This window comes from Stegostoma tigrinum, chromosome 8 (genome assembly GCF_030684315.1).
Source record: "Stegostoma tigrinum isolate sSteTig4 chromosome 8, sSteTig4.hap1, whole genome shotgun sequence".
Taxonomy (NCBI): domain Eukaryota; kingdom Metazoa; phylum Chordata; class Chondrichthyes; order Orectolobiformes; family Stegostomatidae; genus Stegostoma; species Stegostoma tigrinum.
Window position 1 is genome coordinate 69,266,307 of NC_081361.1, and position 21,298 is coordinate 69,287,604.

General features: G+C 41.8%; 1 protein-coding gene across 2 annotated transcripts in view; it reads right to left on the bottom strand.

Moving 5' to 3' along the window:
- LOC125456278 (ERI1 exoribonuclease 3-like) overlaps positions 1-21,298 on the bottom strand; it is a 415,443-nt gene that overhangs the window by 3,790 nt on the left and 390,355 nt on the right. Inside the window, exon 8 of one of the 2 annotated variants that reach the window (XR_009446099.1) lies at positions 13,732-13,873. Coding sequence is in view for 1 of the 2 variants with exons in the window: in XM_048539283.1 (XP_048395240.1) it covers positions 13,791-13,873 (83 nt within the window). In the remaining variant the exon portion in view is untranslated. Of the gene's footprint in view, positions 1-12,274; positions 13,874-21,298 lie in introns of those variants that run through there. The other variant, XM_048539283.1, reaches the window with a different exon arrangement.

A 21,298-nucleotide genomic window follows, 5' to 3' on the forward strand; every position in this document is an offset into this window, starting at 1 on the left:
TGTTTAACTAGTGCTGCAAACATAAAGTTATGTTTTTGTGAACTTGAGAGTAATGTTTTAACTGAAAACTATGACAACTAATTAACAATTGCTTCAGCAGGCTGAATATCAGGGAAGCTGTATATTGTGCCCATTATCCCAGGGGTATCCCTATTTATTAACCATTACAGATGATGCAGTGCTAATTTTACACTGGAAAAATAATGTTTATATATTTTACTGCCATCCAATGTGTCATCTTACCTTACCCAAGTGTGCAATAAATGATACAAAGTAAACTTTGCAGTATATTCACAAAGCTCATTAGCTTCATTGTTGTTTGTAAATTATTTGCTCATATTTGCACAATTTGGAGCCATCATCTCCTACTTGAGTAAGCCTTTTTTTAGGTTAGGTTTGCAGTCACTGCTAAGATCTCAATGTACTCTAAAACAATTATTACTTCTAGTGTTAGCCCATTTGGAGCTTTTAGTACTTTGTAAATGAGGAATTGTTTTGTTGTGCGACTGACATGCAGACAAGATCATAATAAAGTAACTGATATTATAGAAAAGCAATTTGCAAATAGCTTATTGTTCCCACATCTTCTAAAATCATTTAGATACTGGAAAGTATGCAACAGCCTGTCAGTGGAATGAATACGGGAATTTTGGAGTTTAGTAGTGATTTTTAATTTGGTTACAAACTAACAAGATATGCAGGCCGTCCTTGAATTGTATGCAAGTCGGAACACAAAACAGGACAATATAGAATACCTGTTCATAAGTACAAGAAACATTTGTATGTCAGATCTTTAAGATTATGCATCTGTATGGAATGATGTTAATAAGTCAGATGTTTGTAACTTGTGGCCCCTGTATTCTTCTCCACTCTTTTTTTTGCCCCCTCAAGACCTGTTGTTTTTGCCATCCATAATCTCAGACTATTCCACTGCTGTCCTGGGTGACCTATCATCTTCTGTTTTTAAAAAAAAATAAAATCAGCTCATCAGCGTGTATCCATTGCCACACCCAGTTTCTCCCCGAACCATTCACCTCACTCTGATCGCTTATCTCTCTAGTCTCTGTGTGAGTACACAAATGATGGCCTGTAACTAACATGTTCTTGAGATAGGAGATAGCAAGAACTGCAGATGTTGGAGTCAGAGTCAACACATTGTGGAGCTGGAGGAACACAGCAGGTCAAGCAGTATCAGAGGAGCACTAAAATGAACACTTTCAGTTGGGACTGTTCTGAAGAAGGGTCCCTACCTGAAATATCAACTGTCCTGCTGCTTTAATGCTGCCTGACCTGTGTTCCTCCAACTCCATAATATGTTGACCATGTTTGTGATATAATTCAATTGTCAGCAATTGCTGCAGCTTCCTTTGCAAATCTTATATCCTTTCAAATGGGGCCTTATTCCCAACACTGGTGTTTTTGAATTCTTCCCTTAATACAACCACTTTTAAGGTTTTAAAAAGTTCTTTTAACCTTTAGACCATAAGATACAGGAGCATAGTCTGCTCTATCATTTAATGTTTCTCAACCCCATTCTCTTGTCTTCTCCCCACAACTCTTGAACCCCTTACCAATCAATAACCTATCTATTTCTGTCTTAAATACACACAATGACTTGGCCTGCACAGTTCTGTGGCAGTAGGTTCCACAGATTAACCACCTGGCTGAAGGAATTCCTCCTCATGTCAATTCTAAAGGATCACCCTTTCACTCTGAGGCTGTCTCCTCAGGTCCTAGTCTTTCATACTAGTGGAAGCATCTTCTCCACATACATTCTTTCCAGGTTTCTCAGTATTCTGTCACCTTTAATCAGATTCCCCATCGTTCTTCTAAATACCAAGTACAGACATAAAATGAACTTCTCATATGACAAGTCTTTTATCCTGGGGATCATTCATGTAAACATCCTTTGGATCCCTTCCAATGCCAGGGTTTCCTTCCTCAGGTAGAGGGCCCAAAAGTGCTCACAATATATGAGATGCAGCCTAATCAAAGCCTTATATAGCCCTAGCAGTAAATCTAGTCCTCTTGAAATGAAGCTAACAGTGCACTTGTATTCCTAATGCCAACTGCATCTTAAAGAGAATCTTGAACCAGACTCCTAAGTCACTTCAAAATTTTGATGCCTTTCCCTGTTTAGAAAATAATCTATGCCTCTAATCATCTTACCTGTTATGGATCAGACCCCTCAAAATATTATAAGTGTCTATCCCAGATACAATGCAGCTGGTCAAACTACTTGACATTCAGCAAAACAATTTATTTAAACAATGTATAAACACTTAAAATACAACCAAAGAAACAGGAATTTAGAATAACTATTGGACAACTTAAAAAAACAGATACAGTAATTATTAACAGTAACATCCCATAAACACACTCTTTGGCAAGAAAGGAAAATTCAGACACAGATTTTCACATGTAGTTCTTCTTTCCAGGAGGGAAAAACATGGAGAAATTCCAATAGCAGCCAGGAGATGTTCACTGAAGCTTCCAACTCTTTGAGACCCCAGTAGCTTCTGATGCTACTCAGAAATCCTGATCTGAGAGAGCTAGGCCACATCCATTCAGGCTGCACTTAAGAAAACCCAAGGCCTCCCAAGATCTTTACGCAAATGGTCTTCATTAGTCAATTCATGACCTCTGCCTTACAACCACTCTTTAAAACAAAAGACAGAACAGAATAATCTCTTAAAGTGACAGCATCATTGTACTATCAAAGTGCATAACTAGACTTTGCCACATTGTTTTCCATCTGTCACTTCTTTGCCCATTTTCCTAGACTGTTCAAGTCTTTCTGCAGCCTCTCTGCTACCTCAACATTACCTGTCCCTGTACCTACCTTTGTGTCATCTGCAAACGTAGCTACAATGGACTCGGTTCTTTCGTCCAGATCGTTAATGTATAATGTGAATAATTGTGGTCTCTATACCAGACCCTGTGGGACTCCACTCGTCAGTGGCTGCTATTCTGGGAAAAAAATACTTCATCCCCACCCTCTGCCTTCTTACAGCCAGCCAATTGTCTATCCAGGCCCCCAACGCTATGGGCTTATATTTTATTCAGCAGCCTCCAGTGCAGAACCTTGTCAAAGGTCTTAACTGGAAATCCAAATAGATCACATCTGCTGGCTGTCCTTTGAGGAGGTAATGAACAAGTTAGGCAAAGAATTCTAACAGATTTGGCAGACATGCCTGCCCCTTGGTGAAGCAGTGCTGATTCAGCCCTATTTTACCATGCAGTCTCAGGTACTCTGCAATCTCATCCTTAAGAATGAACTCTTAAAATCTCAACTATGACTGAGGTCAGGCTAACTGGTGAAAGTTTCCTGTCCTCTGTCTTCCACCTTGTTTAAACAAAGGAGTTACATTAGCCATTTTCCAGTCCCCTGGGACCCTCCCTGACTCCAGTGATTCATAGAAGATCACCACCATTGCCTTGACAATCTCCTCAGCTATCTCCTTTGGATCGCTGGGGTGAGCTGGTCTGAGTCATTTATCCACCTTGAAACTTTTCAGTTTCCACTAATCTTCTCCACATTCTATGCTTTTTCTTTTGCTTTTATGTTGTCCTTGACTTCACTAGTCAACCACGGTTACCATGCCCTCCCCTTAGTATGTTTCAAGATCCTTAGGATGAATTTCTGCTGTGCCACCTGAATTACCCTGAAAAACTCCTGTGATTGCTGCTCCACTGTCTTCCCTGCTGGGCTTTTTTTCATTCAACTCTGGCCAACTCCTTCTCATGTCTTTACTCAATTGTGTTACCACTACATCCGGTTCCATCTTCTCCCCCTCAAACTGTGGGGTGAATTCTATCACATGGTCAGTGGCAGTTAGTGATTCCTTCACCTTAAGCTTCTCAATCAAGTCTGCTCATTACATATCACCAAATCCAGAATTGCCTATTCCCTACTCGGCTCTGCTACAACATGCTCCAAAAAATTGTAGACATTCCACAAATGCCTTTTCTTCAAATCCACTACCAAGCTGGGTTTTCTTAGTCCACCTGCATATTGAAATTCCCCATGATTCTTGTAACCCGCAGTACTTTCTTACATGCTTTGGCTATTTCCTGATTTATTTTCTGCCCCACATCATGACTACTGCTAAGAGACATAACTTCCAACTGGGTCTTTTTTCCCTTGGCGGTGCCCCAACTTTACTCATGCAGATTCTATGCCTTCCAACTCTATATATCACTTCTTGGTATGGATTTAATTTCATTTCTCACTAACAGCTCCTCCACCCATCTGCATGTCCTTTCAATAGGGCATATATCCTTGGATATTTAGTTCCCAGCCCTGATCTCCTTGCAGCAATGTCTCTGTGATACCTACAACATTGTTCCTACTAATTTCATTCTGTGCTACAAGCTCATTTACCTTGTTTCATTTATTGTGTATTTTTAAGTACAATACCCTCAATCCTGCATTGACTGCCCCCTTCTTGTAGTTGTCCCTTTATCTGCTATGCCAGAAATAAGGTTCTCTGGCTGTCAAAAAACCTGAGCCAAGAGCTTTCTTCTGATTCATTTTCTGACCAAGCCCTTGGTCATTATTGTAGTATCTCCTCATTTGGCTGTGTGCTCATTTTTTTTTTACCTGTGTGCTTCTAACGTCTTAAACAAATGGGCTGCAGCAATTCAAGAAGGCAGTTCACCACCAGCTTCTCAAGGGCAGCTACCAGGGGCAGGCAATAAGTTTGTTCTAAGGACCAGTCACCGGACACGAAACATTAACTCTGTTTTTTCCTTCACAGATGCTGCCGGACCTGCTGAGCTTTTCCAGCAACTTTGTTTTTGTTCATGGGCAATAAATTGCTTGGCAGCTAGCAATGCCCACAATCCACAAATGAATTTTTTAAAAATCTGGGTTTTGCTACTATTGGAAGCATAACATTCTGCAGCTTCTTTCCAAAGCGCTCTGACAAATATACAATGCTAGCTGACCTTGGGGAAAGCAAGACTAATGATTCAGGGATGGAAACTGAATAGCAACTTGAGATGGTTATTCAAATAGGAAATTTAATAAAAGTGAGTTAGTGAAAGAATAGCTGATTCTGGAGGCATAACTATGATTCCTGAATGGTAGGTTGCTTTTCAGAAGCCAGGGTCATGACTCAAAGAAGCTCTAGATGGTTTTGGGTTTTGGCCCTGCGATGCAGCCATTTCTGTTTTGACAATATTACTGAGCTTGCAGGACTGATTGACTACTCATTCACTTTGAAGTGCAAGGTGCTGGGAAATGATCTGTCGACTGCAGGCATTCCAAGGCCAAAAGTTATATCTTACAATATGGGAGGAAAAGCAGCTTCAATGCATTTGCTTTTTGTTTATCAGAAGTGTGACATTTATGGAGTGATCAAATAAAAATTTCAGATTGTGAAAGCATATGAGATGGTGATGCAACACATGGGATTTTTTAATGCAAAGTGTGCCTGACATTTTGGATTCTGTGCCAAAGATCTTTGAAGCAGAGTCTATACATTCTCATGAAATGAGAATTACACAGTTGTTTGGGAAAGAGAAATGTTAAAGGATATGGAGATTGAGCAGGAAAGTGGCATTACACCAGACTGCTTATGAACAAAAGCTGTGATATTGACTTGTGGGAAGGTAGGAAATAATCCTTTATGGTGATAATGCAAGATCTTTCTTGATTCATTCTTCATTCCATATCTCTTCTTTGCCTTAAATGTCACGTGGAATTTCATAAGACATTGCTTCCTTTAAAATTTAAATAGCCAAGATAACCTTTCTCCAATAATTTGATATTTCAGACCCAACTTGGTCCTAGGATATCCCTCAAAGTATTTTATAGTGTAACTGTCTTTGCTTCCAAAATAAATTGGCAGATGCACCCATAAACAAAAGTTTTCACCTGAACATGCACTTGTTCATCTCTAGCACTTTTACCTTGGAATTTAATACTGGTTTGAAAAATAACAGTATAATGCAAATTTTTTTAAAAAAATCTCCCCTGATAAATTTCAGTTATAGACATATATTCTATTTTTATAGCTATGTTTTGTCAAGATTTGGATCTAATAGAAATCAACAGTGGTGATCCTTCAGCTTTACATGGAAGCCGTCATTTTAAAAGTGGTGGAAGCATTAACATCAATAATGTAAAATGTATTGACAGAGGAAATCGTGTGTTCCATCATAAGTTGATTAAAGGATGAAGTAAACACAATTTTTAGTGAATGGATTACTACATTTAACTTGACAATGAGATTATTAAATGGTTTGTGAAGTTTCCAGATGATCTATGAATGTATTGATTATTTGTTTTAACAGGCATGTTATAGGCCTGAAAAGCAAAAAAAAATGGCATATGGAGTATCTGTGTGTATTGTTTGATTTTAAAAATATGAAATAATATATGAATGCCATTCTAGAATCCAGAAGATTTATCATCAGCAAATATTGCTACTTACTGTTTTTCTCACTCATTGCCATCAAGCTTAACTTAAGAGAAGTAACCATTCACACACTGATTAAATTTAACAGTAAGCTAAACATATCCTTTAATGTGACATTTTCACAAATAGGCATGCAACCTCTTTGGTGTTTTAGTGGGGTTGGTCTTGTTCTTGAGATGTTACCCACATCGACATAAAATTATTGTACGGAAGGTTATTTACCAATCATGACTCGTTAAGAAAATCTGGAAATGACTACATGTAGTAATAACACATTGAAATGGAAGTTAGTAATGCTGAAGTGATAAGGTATGGCTTTTCAGGTGCTAATGATTTAACCTGGAAGAGGCAGCTTGATGCAGTGGTTTAATTTGTAATATCACAGAATAAACTTCGCCCTTTTGGTCATTTGGCTGAAAGGAGTTGGACTTGTTTTTAATTCATTCATGGGAAGTACACCACTGGCTGGCCAGCATTTGTTGCCTGTCCCTGATTGCTCTTGAGAAGGTGGTGGTGATCTGCTTTTTTGAACTGCTGCCGTCCATTGTGGATTGACCCAAAATGCCGTTAGGGAGAGAATTGCAGGATTTTGACCCAGCAACACTAAAGGAATAACAATATATTTCCAAATCAGGATAATGAGTGGCTTGGAGGGGAACTTGCAGAGGGTGGTGTTCCCATTGTATCTGCTGCCCCTGTACTTCTGGATGGAAATGGTCTTGGGTTTGGAAGTGCTTTCTAAGGATCTTGGGTGAATTTTAGCAGTGCATATTGCTGGTGGCGTGACCAATTGTTTCTTATGTGCCAATCAAACAGGCTGCTTTGTTTTGAATGGAGCCAAGATCTTATACTGTTGTTGGAACTGCACTCATCCAGGCAAATAAGGAGTATTCTATCACACTCCTCACTAGTGCCTTGAAGATAGTGGACAGACTTTGGGGAGTCTGGTCAGTTTCCAGCAACAGTATTACCAGCATCTGGCCTGCTCTTGTAGCCACTTTTATTTATAGGGTAGTCCATTTCAGTTCCTAGATAATTACATTCCCCCAGGATGTTGATTAATTGGGAATTTAGTGATGGTAACAACATTGAGTTTAAAGGGACAGCGGTTGGCTAGTCAGTCATTACCTGGCATTCACACAGCACAAATGTTTTTCAACCAAGCCTGGATATTGTCCAGGTCTTTTGTGTTTCAGTATCTTAAGAGGTGAAAATGGCGCTGAATGTTGTGCAATCATTGGTGAACCTCCCCACTTCTGACCTTCTGTTAGAGGGAAGATCATTGATGAAGCAGCTAAAGATGGCTGGGCCCAGGGCACTAACCTGAGGAGCCCCTGCAGCGATGCCCTATGGCTGAGATGACTAATCTCCAACAAGCACAACCATCTTCCTATGTGCTAGGTATGATTCCAACAAAAAGAGTTTCCCTTCCTGTTTCCACCGTTTCCAGTTTTGCTAGGAATCCTCGATGCCACACTCGGTCAAATGTGGCCTTGATGTCAACAGCTGTCACTCTCATATCACTTTAGAATTCAGTTCTTTCATCCATGTTTGAATCAAGGCTGTAATGCGGTGAGGAGTTGAATGGCCCTGGCAGAACTCAAACTGGGTAACATTGAACAAGTTGAATCAGTGGATGCTGTGTATCTGGACTTTCAAAATGTCCCACACAATAGATTATAGTAAGCAAAGTTAAAGCTGATGGTATCAGAGGTAATGTATAGATAACGATAGAAAATTGCTTAGCAGACAGGAAGCAGATAGTTGCAATAAATGGTCCTTTTCGGAGTGGCAGGCAGTAATGAGTGGGGTACCGCAGGGTTCAGTGCTGGGATCCCAGCTGTTCACAATATACCTTAACAACTTGGATGAAGGAATTGGATGCAATGTCTCCAAATTTGCAGATGACATCAAGCTAGGTGGCAGCGTGCAATACAAGGAGGATGCAAGGTGACTTGAATTTGCTGGCAAAGAGGACAAATACTTGGCAAATGTAATATGTGGATAAATGTGTGGTTATCCACTTTGGTGGTGAAAACATATTATTTTCTGAATGCTGGCAGTTTAGGAAAAGGTGAGGTGCAACGAGACCTGGGTGTCATGTTGGAACAGTTGCTGAAGGTTGACATACAGGTGCAGCAGGCAGTGAGGAAAGCTAATGGTATGCTGTCCTTCATAGTGAGAGGATTTTGGGCATAGGGATGTCTTGCTGCAGTTATACAGGGCCTTAGTGGGGCCATACCTTGAGTACTGTGTGCAGTTTTGGTCTCCTAGTCCGAGGAAGGACATTCTTGCTATTGAAGGAGTCCAGCAAAGGTTCACCAGACTGATTCCTGGGATGGCAGGACTTATATATACAGAAAGACTGGATTTGTCCTAACTGGAACTTAGGAGAACATAGAACATAGAACAGTACAGCACAGAACAGGCCCTTCAGCCCACAATGTTGTGCCGACCATTGATCCTCATGTATGCACCCTCAAATTTCTGTGACCATATACATGTCCAGCAGTCTCTTAAATGACCCCAATGACCTTGCTTCCACAACTGCTGCTGGCAACGCATTCCATGCTCTCACAACTCTCTGCGTAAAGAACCTGCCTCTGACATCCCCTCTATACTTTCCACCAACCAGCTTAAAACTATGACCCCTCGTGCTAGCCATTTCTGCCCTGGGAAATAGTCTCTGGCTATCAACTCTATCTATGCCTCTCATTATCTTGTATACCTCAATTAGGTCTCCTCTCCTCCTCCTTTTCTCCAATGAAAAGAGACCGAGCTCAGTCAACCTCTCTTCATAAGATAAGCCCTCCAGTCCAGGCAGCATCCTGGTAAACCTCCTCTGAACCCTCTCCAAAGCATCCACATCTTTCCTATAATAGGGCGCCCAGAACTGGACGCAGTATTCCAAGTGCGGTCTAACCAAAGTTTTATAGAGCTGCAACAAGATCTCACGACTCTTAAACTCAATCCCCCTGTTAATGAAAGCCAAAACACCATATGCTTTCTTAACAACCCTGTCCACTTGGGTGGCCATTTTAAGGGATCTATGTATCTGCACACCAAGATCCCTCTGTTCCTCCACGCTGCCAAGAATCCTATCCTTAATCCTGTACTCAGCTTTCAAATTCGACCTTCCAAAATGCATCACCTCGCATTTATCCAGGTTGAACTCCATCTGCCGCCTCTCAGCCCATCTCTGCATCCTGTCAATGTCCCGCTGCAGCCTACAACAGCCCTCTACACTGTCAACGACACCTCCGACCTTTGTGTCGTCTGCAAACTTGCTGACCCATCCTTCAATTCCCTCGTCCAAGTCATTAATAAAAATTACAAACAGTAGAGGCCCAAGGACAGAGCCCTGTGGAACTCCACTCACTACTGACTTCCAGGCAGAATATTTTCCTTCTACTACCACTCGCTGTCTTCTGTTGGCCAGCCAATTCTGTATCCAAGCAGCTAAGTTCCCCTGTATCCCATTCCTCCTGACCTTCTGAATGAGCCTACCATGGGGAACCTTATCAAATGCCTTACTGAAGTCCATATACACCACATCCACAGCTCGACCCTCATCAACTTTTCTAGTCACATCCTCAAAAAACTCGATAAGGTTTGTAAGGCATGACCTACCCCTCAAAAAGCCGTGTTGACTGTATTTGATCAAGCCATGCTCTTCCAGATGGTCATAAATCTTATCCCTCAGAATCCTTTCTAACACCTTGCAGACGACAGACGTGAGACTTACCGGTCTATAATTGCCGGGGATTTCCCTATTTCCTTTCTTGAAGAGAGGAATTACATTTGCCTCTCTCCAGTCCTCAGGTACGACTCCAGTGGAGAGCGAGGATGCAAAGATCTTCGCAAGTGGCGAAGCAATTGCATTTCTCGCTTCCCAAAGCAGCCGAGGACAAATCTGATCCGGGCCTGGCGACTTGTCAATCTTAATGTTTGACAAAATTTTCAGCACATCAGCTTCGTCTATCTCTATCCATTCCAGCATGCACACCTGCTCTTCAAAGGTTTCATTCACTACAAAGTTGGTTTCTTTCGTAAAGACAGAAGCAAAAAACTCATTTAGGGCTTCCCCTACCTCCTCAGGCTCCACACACAAGTTCCCTATGCTATCCCTGATCGGCCCTACTCTTTCTTTGACCATTCTCTTATTCCTCACGTAAGTGTAAATGACGTAAGAATGAGGGAGGAATCTCATAAAAACATATAAAATCCTGATGTATCTGGATAGGCTAGATGTTTGGAAAGTCCAGAACTGTGCTAACAGTCTAAGAAAAGGGAGTAAGCCATTCAGGACTGAAATGAGGAAGAATTTCTTTGCTCAGAGTTGTGAACCTGTTGGGACCAGTTTGTTAGATATATTCAACAGGGCACTGGACATGGCCCTGGTGGCAAAAGGGATCAAAGGGTATGGAGACAAAGTTGGGGTGGGAAACAGAAATTGCATGACTTTATTGAATGATGGTGCAGACTCAAAGGGCTGTATTAGATCAGATTCCCTACAGTGTGGAAACAGGCACTTCGACCCAACAAGTCCACACCGCCCCTTGATATATCCCACCCAGACACCCCTGAATACTATGGGCAATTTAGCATGGCCAATCCACCTAACCTGCACATTTTTGGACTATGGGAGGAATCTGGAGCACCCGGAGGAAACCCACGCAGACACTAGGAGAATGTGCAAGCTCCACACAGACAGTCACCCGAGGCTGGAATCGAACCCAGGTTCCTGGTGCTGTGAGGCTGCAGTGCTAACCACTGAGCCACTGTGCCGTCCCTCCTACTCTTGCGCCTATTTTCTGTATTTCTGTTTACTAATGATCAAGAGTAACTGATGAGGCAGGAATTGCCTGGGATGAGTTTCTCCTGTTTTGCGTATGCAGGATATACCTGGGAAATCATCCCTCATTGTCAGGTGGATGCTCGTGTTGTCGCTGTACTGGTGCAGCTTGGCTTTAGGAGTGCAGCAAGCCTTTGTAGTATTAAATTTCTTGATATCACATGGGGTAAAATGAACTGGCTGAAGACTGACATCTACGATGCTGGGGACCTCTGGAGGAGGTATAGATGGTTCATCTACTTGACAATTTTGGCTTAAAATTGTTTAAAATGTTTCAGTCTCGTCTTTTGTGATGTACTGTGTTGTCCCATTGTTAAGGATGCGGATATTTGTGCAGTCTCCTCTTCCGGTGAGTTATTGGATTGTCCAGCTATATTCACAACTGGATATGACAGGACTATAGAGATTTAGACCTGATTTGTTAGTTGTAGATCACTTAGCTTTGTCTATCCCTTGCTGCTTAAGCTGTTTAATATGCATGTAGTCATGTTTTGTACCTTCACCAGCTTAACTCCTCATTGGTGCCAGTTTCGTTCCTTCTTTGAGACATTCTCGTTGATGCAATTGAATGGCTTTCTATACCATTTCAGAGGGCAGGTGAGAGTCAGCCACATTGCTGTGGGTCTGTATTCACATGGAGGCCAGACCAAGTGTTGCGGATTTCTTTTCCTGAAGGACGTTAGTGAATCAGATGCATTTTTCTGAGAATCGACAGTGGTTTCATTACCATCATTAGATTCTAGATATGTATTGAATTCAAATTCCACCATCTGCCATAGTGGGATTCAAACCCAAGATTTTGTACTCAGATCTTGTAGCATGACCCGATGGTGATGTTTGGCAACCTGTACACAATAATTAAGTTGTGACCTAAGTTTCTTTTGTGGTACTCATCACCAGTTTTAAGCCATGGACTATTAAGATGTGAAAGTATTTCTCACAGAAAGCAAAATAAACACAAAGTAGAATTTAATAACTTGCACCATACGCTATATTAACGAAAAACTTCACTTCAGAAAAGCATTTTATTATGAACAAGGGTTTTACATGATAAAGATCAGTCAGTATGTGCTTTTGGCATGGAATTATTAAATGAAATAGTTAAACTTGATTGACTATTAAGATTAAACTAAAGATTGCTCCTCCCTTTACATGTAACTGTCATTAAGAAGCAGAGATAAGTTACCAATAATTCAGCTTATTTGATAACTTTCCAGCACCTATCTCTTCTCCTTTTCTCAAGAATTTTCTCATGCAGTGCCTCTTCATCCTGAACTTTCAAGAACATTCAGTATCTTAATTAGGAAACTCACCAGCAAAAAGTACTAGTTTTCCTTGTCACTTCGAAAAAATAGATTGAATAAGAAAGCAAAATAGAATAAAGAACTTGCTGGAAAAATTGAAATATAGCAGAAAAATAGCTAGCAATACTTTAAAACAGAAAATGCTTTTACAATGACTTATCATATCATATAATTCTTAGATGATACAGAAGGAAATAGGTACTTAAATGGAAATGTGTATTATCAGATACAGATAGGGAGAATGCCCTTTTTGCAGAGTATGGTGAAAGTGTGAATACAGTTCTAAATAATGCACACATATTTTGCCACCTCAGTGGACAACAGCAATTAAGCCAGAATGTTTGGTGTCATTATCTATCTTGGGTGGACTTTCACAGATTCACTGTTGTATATTGAGAGCCTGGAACTAACGGAAGACAATGAGGCAGTACTGCAGTAAGACATGCACTGGGGTGACATGGAGAGGATTCTGTTATTAAAGGGAGCAAAGATGTTCTGAATATCCAGAAACATGTAAAGGGCTGTACTGAAGTAATTAGGGAAGTGAATATTTTGGGCCTTTTCATAGAGATCACTACTAAGCCCTAATTCTTCAATCATTGAACTCGTAGACTTCTTGCCAGAATCCCAGGAACTACCTCATTCATCTTACGGTAGTCCCAGCTGCACAGGGTGACCTTGCAGTTTTTGGCCTAACCCACCTTTTGCCATTTATATGTGTTGTATGTGTGTCACCACCCCTGGCAGAGTAAAACATCTAGGTTGAGATGGTGCTGTAGCGGTAGGCTTTCATGACTAATTTTCCTCTAAAATATCACAGGCTAATTATTCTGTCTCTGCAAACTACCTATGACCTAGACACTTAAAGTACAAAACATTTTTAAAAAAAATAGAGACACCATGAAGAGGATAAGTGTACTCCATTATAGTTTGAGTTCTGATAATTCTGACAAATAATCTTCACCTTCAAGTTAGGAATAAAATTCAATAAACAATGAAAAAAACATGCTTTACTTGTCAATTAACAGCAAGTTGCTCCACTTTATAATGCAAGGAAAATCCTAGTATGGGTCATTTTGGTATAACTGATTTAGATTATTGTCATGACAGTCTCTTACATGCCATGCGTGAAATTAATTCTTTTTACCATATATCCTTTATGTTTTTTCAAAGCAGTAAGACATGTTCTTTTCTTCTGCAGCACATTCAGAGGTTTGATCCAGTTTGCTTGAAAGTGAATCCTCTCCTTGCTAGTTCCTTCATTATGTTGGCAATGTTCTTGCAGTCATCTATTAGGGAACATTTGAAAAACAGAATCTTAGTTTTATTTTTTACAGTGAAAATGTAAAATAAACACTAACTGCACAATATGGAATAGGAGCGAGTCATCAAAGAAAAGCTTCAACAGCTAAACGGCTGAGTATTATTCACTGAGTCATAGTGTGATAGGTACAGCATGGAAACAGACCTTTCTGTCCAACTCCTCCATGCCGACCAGATGTCCTGAATAAATCTAATCTCACTTGCCAGTATTTGGCCCATATCTGTCTATATCCTTCCTATTCATATATCCATCCAGATGCCTTTTAAACATTGTAATTGTACCAGCCTCCACCACTTCCTCTGGCAGTTCATTCCAAACACGCACCACCCTCTGCGTGAAAAAGTTGTCCCCTCAGTTCCATTTAAATCTTACTCCTCACCTTAAATGTGTGCCCTCCAGTTTTGGACTCCTCCACCTCCAGGGAGTAGACCTTGTCTATTTACCTTATCCATGCCCCTCATGTTTTTATAAACCTCCATGAGGTCGCCCCCTCAGCCTCCAATGCTCAAGCGAAAATAGCCCGAGCCTGTTCAGCCTCACCCTGTAGCTCAAACCCTTCAAAACCTGGCAACATTCTTGTAAATCTTTTCTGAACCCTTTCAAGTTTCCCAATATCTTTTCTACAGTAGTGAGACCAGAACTGTACACAGTATTCCAAATGGGGCCTAACCGATGTCCACTACAGATACAACATCACCTTCCCAACTCCTATATTCAATGCACTGACCAATAAAGATAAGCGTGCCAACTGCCTTCTTCACTATCCTATCCCCGCTTTCAAGGAAAACATTGTCATCCATTTGTATACCTCCTTTTTGTTTGTACACCGACTCTATATTCACCAATTACATAGCACAATTTAGAGAAAGGCTGATTGAAATAAAGATTACTTAGCACTTTTTATTAATTTCAAATGAATAGTAAAGATGACTTCCTCCAGCAATTTTTGTTTTTGTTTCAAATGCCCAACATTTGCAGTTCTTTGTTATATTCATTTTATCTTGGTTTTCATGGAAAATTATAGTGCACATCATCTTGCTATGTATGTAACTGAAAACAGCTTTCCAGATGTTCAACAAATGTATTTCTATCGGACACTGTTACTACTGTGTTAGTGATTAAGTGCCCTCGATATAATTTTCAGAAGGTCTCAATGGGTTGGCAGACCTTTCACCTGAAATGGGACCTTGTTTGCAACTTTCACAACTAACTATGTGTTATCTGGCCATTCAGCCCAAATAGTGCATGCTGATGTTCATGTTACACTTAAGCCTCTCCCCGTCCTTCATAATCTAATTCTAGCCCTCTGATCCCTTCGTCCTCTTGCTTGACCAGCTTCCACTTACTCACGTTTGTACCATTCACCTCCATTATTCCCTGAAGTCATGACTTCTGTCTTCTTAGCACTGTCAGGGTAAACAACTTCCTCCTCATTCCCTATCTGAATTCATAGTAATTAAAATTTTGATTGTCTTTAGTTCTGCATTTTTCCACAAGCAGAAATGCTACCAACTTTGTTTTATTGGAAAATGAGAATTGGAACAATTCTATACTGATGGTTTTGGTTTCTGAGTCCTGAAGCAGCAGTGGAGAAGTGAGAGTGCCAAGGCACACTGTATGAATGTACATCAGTGTAGTTAAACCCCCAAACCCCCCACCATTCTCCCCTCAAATCCCCATGCCTCCACTGTTACCTCATAATTCCCACATATTCATAATTCACAGCAGCCCCATGTCAAAACAAATCTTGGGAAATGTTAACAATCGATAGGGTTAGGGTTAGGGTTAGGTAAAACACTAGATGGCCGGCAGATAATGTGCCTTTTCCATTTCAAAGCAGACTGCCTGTGAATCAGTGGAGTGTAGCGGGTGTCTTTTTTTTAAAATGTTCAACAGCATGGCCACATGCTTCAAAGTTAAACGTCACTGGACATTTAAATCACAGTGCAAAACATGAAAGTTTTTGAGCAGATTTTTCTACAGATTTAAAAGCATTATTGCACTCTACCCAATGGGTTTAACTACAATGATGTACATTCGTACATTGTGCCTTGGCACTCTCACTTCTCCACTGCTGCTTCAGGACTCAGAAACCAAAACCCTCAGTATAGAATTGTTCCAATTCTCATTCTCATTCAATGGGAAAAGTACTGCAATGCATCTCAACATTTACTCAGAGATAGTTAATGTAATCATCAACTTACCTTTGAAAGACATACCCCTGTGATGACTCAGCATTTAAAAATACATCCAAATTATAACTTTGTGCCTAATAACAACATTTTAAGGTGGCAAAACATTTAACTCTGAGCTGCTCCAGGTTCCAGAGAAAACTTTTCCCAGTAGTTGTAAACTTTTCAAACCTCATGCTTTTTTTTAGGGCTTCAAGAAACTATATCACATGAAAATAGCTTTGAGAAGGAAATTCAAATAATATATGGTCCTCACAATGGTGACCCAACTTCAGAAGAGCTGAGGCCCTTCTGACACACAAAAGGACCACACAATAATAGATTGGAGTAAGGAAGGCACTGCAGATTGGAGATTGCTGTCAAAAATCAAAATTTCCTACTTTGCTAATTTCATTACTGCCTCCCTGAGATGATGTGACATATGGTCAAATGCTGTCTTGGCAGTCACTCTTACCTCACTTCGGCAGTTCAGCTTTCTTGTGCATGTTTGGACTGAGGTCAGGAACTGAATGGCCTTTGTGGAACCCAAACGAAGCAATAGTAAGCAGGGTTGATAGCTTGATTGACAAAACCCTTGCTTCATTTTGCTGATGATCAAGAGTAGATTGATAAGGTTGTAGTTGGCCAGGTTTGACATTCGTCCTGCTCTTTGTGAACAGGAGATACCTGGTTAGCTTTCCACATTGTCTGCAGTACTGTTACCGAAATATTGTCAGGACCAGTATGGGCAAAATACTGCAAATGCTTGCATTGCTGAACAAACAGAAAATTCTGGAGAAACTCAGCAGGTATAGTAGTAGCATCTGTGAAGAGAGAAACAGGTGTACTTGAAATGTTAATTTTGTGTCTCTGTCCATCGATGCTGCCAGACCTGCTGATTTCTTCAGCATATTGTCAGGAACACTGCCTTTGCAGTGATTTCAGTTGATATCATGAATTGAATTAATTGAAGACCAGCACTTGTAATGCTAGAAGCCACAGGAGGATCACCCAATAGGTACACCTGGCGGAAACTGAATCAAATTTCTTTAGTTGTGTCCTTTGAAGTGAGGTGCTAGGCTCCTCCAGGATGTGGGTATTTGTGGAGACTCCACCTCCTGTTAACTATTTCATTATCCACTATCATTCATGACTGGAATGCAAGACTGCACAACTTAGATCTGATCAATTAACTTAGGGCTCATGTAGCTCTCTTTTGTATGCTGCTTTTGTTGTTTGACATGCAAGTAATCTTGTGTTGTCACTTCACACCAAGCTGACACCTAACTTTTAATTGGTACAGCTCCTGGCATGCCCTCCTGCACTCCTTAGTGAACCAGGATAGATCTCCGAAATTGGTGGTAATGATAGAGTGGGAACATGCTGCGTTATAAAGCTACAGATTGTGGTTGAATACAATTCTGCTGCTGCAGCTGATGTGCATCTGCGTCTTATGTACGTTGAAGTTGGTAGATCTGTTCAAAGTCTGTTTGATTCAGCACAGTGGTAGTGCCACACATGATAGAAGGAAACTTCAATGTGAAACTGGGGACTTAGTCTCCACAATAACTGTACGGTAATCTTGTTTACCAATACCAATGTGGATAGGTGCATCTCCTACAGTTGGATTGGTGAAGATAAGATCAAGCATGTTTGTCTCCTTTTGCTGGTTCCCTTACCACCTGCTGCAGACCCAATCTAGCAGCACTGTCCGATAGGACTCAGCCACCTTGGACAATAGATGAACTACCAAGCTGCTGTTGGTCATAAGCACTAAAGTCCCCCAGCCAGAGTAAATTCTGTCCCCTTGCCACCCCCTGTGTTTTGTGCAAATTCAACCATTTACTTTCTGTTTATGTAACCACTTATAAATGTCACAACAGGGTCGGATGGCGAATGAAGACTGGATATCATATTCCTGCACTACTTCAACAGAGCCTTTTCAGCTGAGATAAGGTGTAGAGCTGGATGAACACAGCAGGCCAAGCAGCATCAGAGGAGCAGGAAAGCTGACGTTTCAAGCCTAGATCCTTCTTCGGAAATGGGGGAGGGGAAGAAGATTCTGAAATAAATAGGGAGAGAGGGGGGAGGCGGACAGAAGATGGATAAAGGAGAAGATAGGTGGAGAGGAGACAGACAGGTCAAAGAGGTGGGGGTGGAGACAGTAAAGGTGAGTGCAGTTGGGGAGTTAGGGAGGGGATAGGTCAGTCCAGGGAGGATGGACAGGTCAAGGGGGTGGGATGAGGCTAGGAGGTAGGAGATGGGGGTGGGACTTGAGGTGGGAGGAGGGGAGAGGTGGGAGGAAGGACAGGTTAGGGAGGCGGGCTGGTTTTGGGATTAAGTGGGCGGAGGGGAGATTTTGAAGCTTGTGAAGTCCACATTGATACCATTGGGCTGCAGGGTTCCCAAGCAAAATAGGAGGTGCTGTTTCTGCAGCCTTCAGGTGGCATCGTTGTGGCACTGCAAAAGGCCCAGGATGGACATGTTATCTAAGGAGTGGGAGGTGCAGTTGTTTATTGCGAATTGAGCGTAGGTGTTCTGCAGAGCAGTCCCCAAGCCTCTGCTTGGTTTCTCTGATGTAGGGGAGGTCACATCTGGAACATCAGATACAGTATACCACATTGGCAGATGTATAGGTGAACATCTGTTTGATGTGGAAGGTCTTCTGGGGTCTGGGACGGGGGTGAGGGGGGAGGTGAAGGGGCAAGTGTAGCACTTCCTGCAGTTGCAGAAAAAGTGCCAGGGGTGGTGGGGCTGTTGGGGAGAGTGGAGCGGACAAGGGAATCATGGAGAGAGTGGTCCCTCCGGAAGGCATTTGGTGTTGGGGTCAGATTGCAGATGGCGGAAGTGTCGGAAGATGATGTGTTGGATCCGGAGGTTGGTGGGATGGTGTGTGAGGACAAGGGGGATTCTGTTTTGGTTGTTATTGTGGGGAGGGTTTGTGAGGGATGAGTTGTGGGAAATGCGGGAGACACAGTTGAGGATGTTCTCGATCACTGGGAGGGGAAAGTTGCAGACCTTGAAAAACGAGAACATCTGGGATGTTTGGGGTGGAATGTCTCATCCTGGGAGCAGGTGCAGTGGAGGCAAAGGAGTTGGGAATCGAGGATGTCCTTTTTGCAGGAAGCTGGGTGAGAGGAAGTGTATTCTAGGTCGCTGTGGGAGTCGTTAGGCTTGAAATGGATATCAGTTTCCAGGTGGTTGCCAGAGACGGAAACAGAGGGGTCCAGGAAGGAGAGGGAGGTATCAGCGATGGTCCAGGTGAACTTGCGGTTGGGGTGGAAGGTGTTGGTGAAGTGGATGAACTGTTTGAGCTCCTCGTGGAAGCATGGGACGCCGCCGATACAGTCATCAATGTAACAGAAGAAGAGGTGGGGTTTACAGCCAGTATAGCTACAGAACAGGGATTGTTCCACGTAACCGACAAAGAGGCAGGCATAGCTTGGGCCCATGCGGGTACCCATGGCCACTCCTTTTGTCTGTAGGAAGTGGGAGGAATTGAAAGCGAAGTTAAGGGTGAGGACGAATTCAGCCAAGCAGATGAGGGTGTCAGTGGAGGGGGACTGGTTGGGCCTGCGGGACAGAAAGGTGCGGAAGGTCTTTAGGCCATTTGCATTGGGAATGCGAGTGTATAGGATTCTGGATGTTCATGGTAAGGATGAGGTGTTGGGGACCGGGAATCGGAAGTTTTGGAGGAGTTGGAGGGCTTAGCTTTCCTGCTCCTCTGATGCTGCTTGGCCTGCTGTGTTCATCTAGCTCTACACCTTGTTATCTCAGATTCTCCAGTATCTGCAGTTTCTCCTATCCCTTTTTACCTGAGTGCCAGTTTCACGTGACATGAAATCATTGGTTACTTCTGTATATTAGATGATGTCCTTGGGTTCTGTTACAACTACAGGCAGTTCTCCTATAACACGATAGTTGCGTTCTTATGTGACTCATGCTTTAGAAAATTGCACTACAGAGAAATGTCATAGCAACTTGCAGTACAGTAGAAAGTTTGCATTATCCAAACAGCGTCAACTATTCATCAATCATGTTATAGCCAATTCATGTTAACGGAATATGTGTTAGCGCAGAAATACCTGTACGTTATGAGAAATCCTTAGAATTGATCAGTTTGGCAAAACCACAATTCTAAGTTGGACCCATAGTGCATCTATGTTTAAACAAATATTGTGTAGTAACTTTCTTTAGCCAATAATGTCTGCAACACTGGTCTTACATGCCATTCATTTTTGTACTGCTGTCCTCTGAGGATGGGGTCAAATAGGGCAGGTCTACCCACAAGCACCTCAACCAAGACATGACTTGAGTGCTATGTTGCTGTTTCAGTTGCTCCTGCCTCCACAATTCTTCTGTTACGCATTAATATTTATCAGCCATTTAGTTTGCTCCACACTTGCTTGCACATAATTTCAAAACTGTTTCAACATGGTAAGGCTGAAAAACAATTTCATTTTCTCTCAGGCTTTGGAACGACTGAGTGGCCACATCACTGGTCTGCAGCCTTTTATGGTCTGATGATGTGGATTTTCTCATGCCTTTTGCATTTTGTGAGCTTTGATTGGCAGGTTCAATTCAGGTCAATGGATCACTTGAAACCTTTAATTAAACCAATTCCAATAGATCTAGTAGGGAAAAAAACAAGCTCATATCGAATTTGGAAGTGGAGCCAGGAGCAAGATTTGATAATTGCAGGGTGGGGTCAGCTTCCCAACACTTTCCTAATTCTGAGCAATCTTGTTTGTGGTGGGGGTTATGAGAGTTACCTGCCTGGCAGCAGCAAGTGGCCAACAGAACAATTAAGGGTTTAAATAGATGCAACTTTCTGATGCTACTGATATTTTCACAGCTCTGGACCCCCAATCCCTTTTGAAACAACAGGACAGCAACATCTTGCAGGAGGGTCTCATGTAGGGCCCACAAATATACTGAAAAAAAATGCAAAAGCCTGCAGCACTGGCATGTGGACCCACACATGGGTCCCAAAAAGCGTAGGATTCTACCTGTTATGCGAGTTTAGACAGAGAGTATAGAGTCTATTCATAAGCTTATTTGTATAAGACAACCTCAGTGGAAAGCTGCTCTTACCTGTCTGTCTGTGATAATGTTGGATGATGTGAGCATGCAATAAATGAATGGAATAAGATTCCACAATAGCAGTAGCAGTTGCAAACGCGAAGTACCAAGCTAACATGTAAACTCAGTTGAGAAAG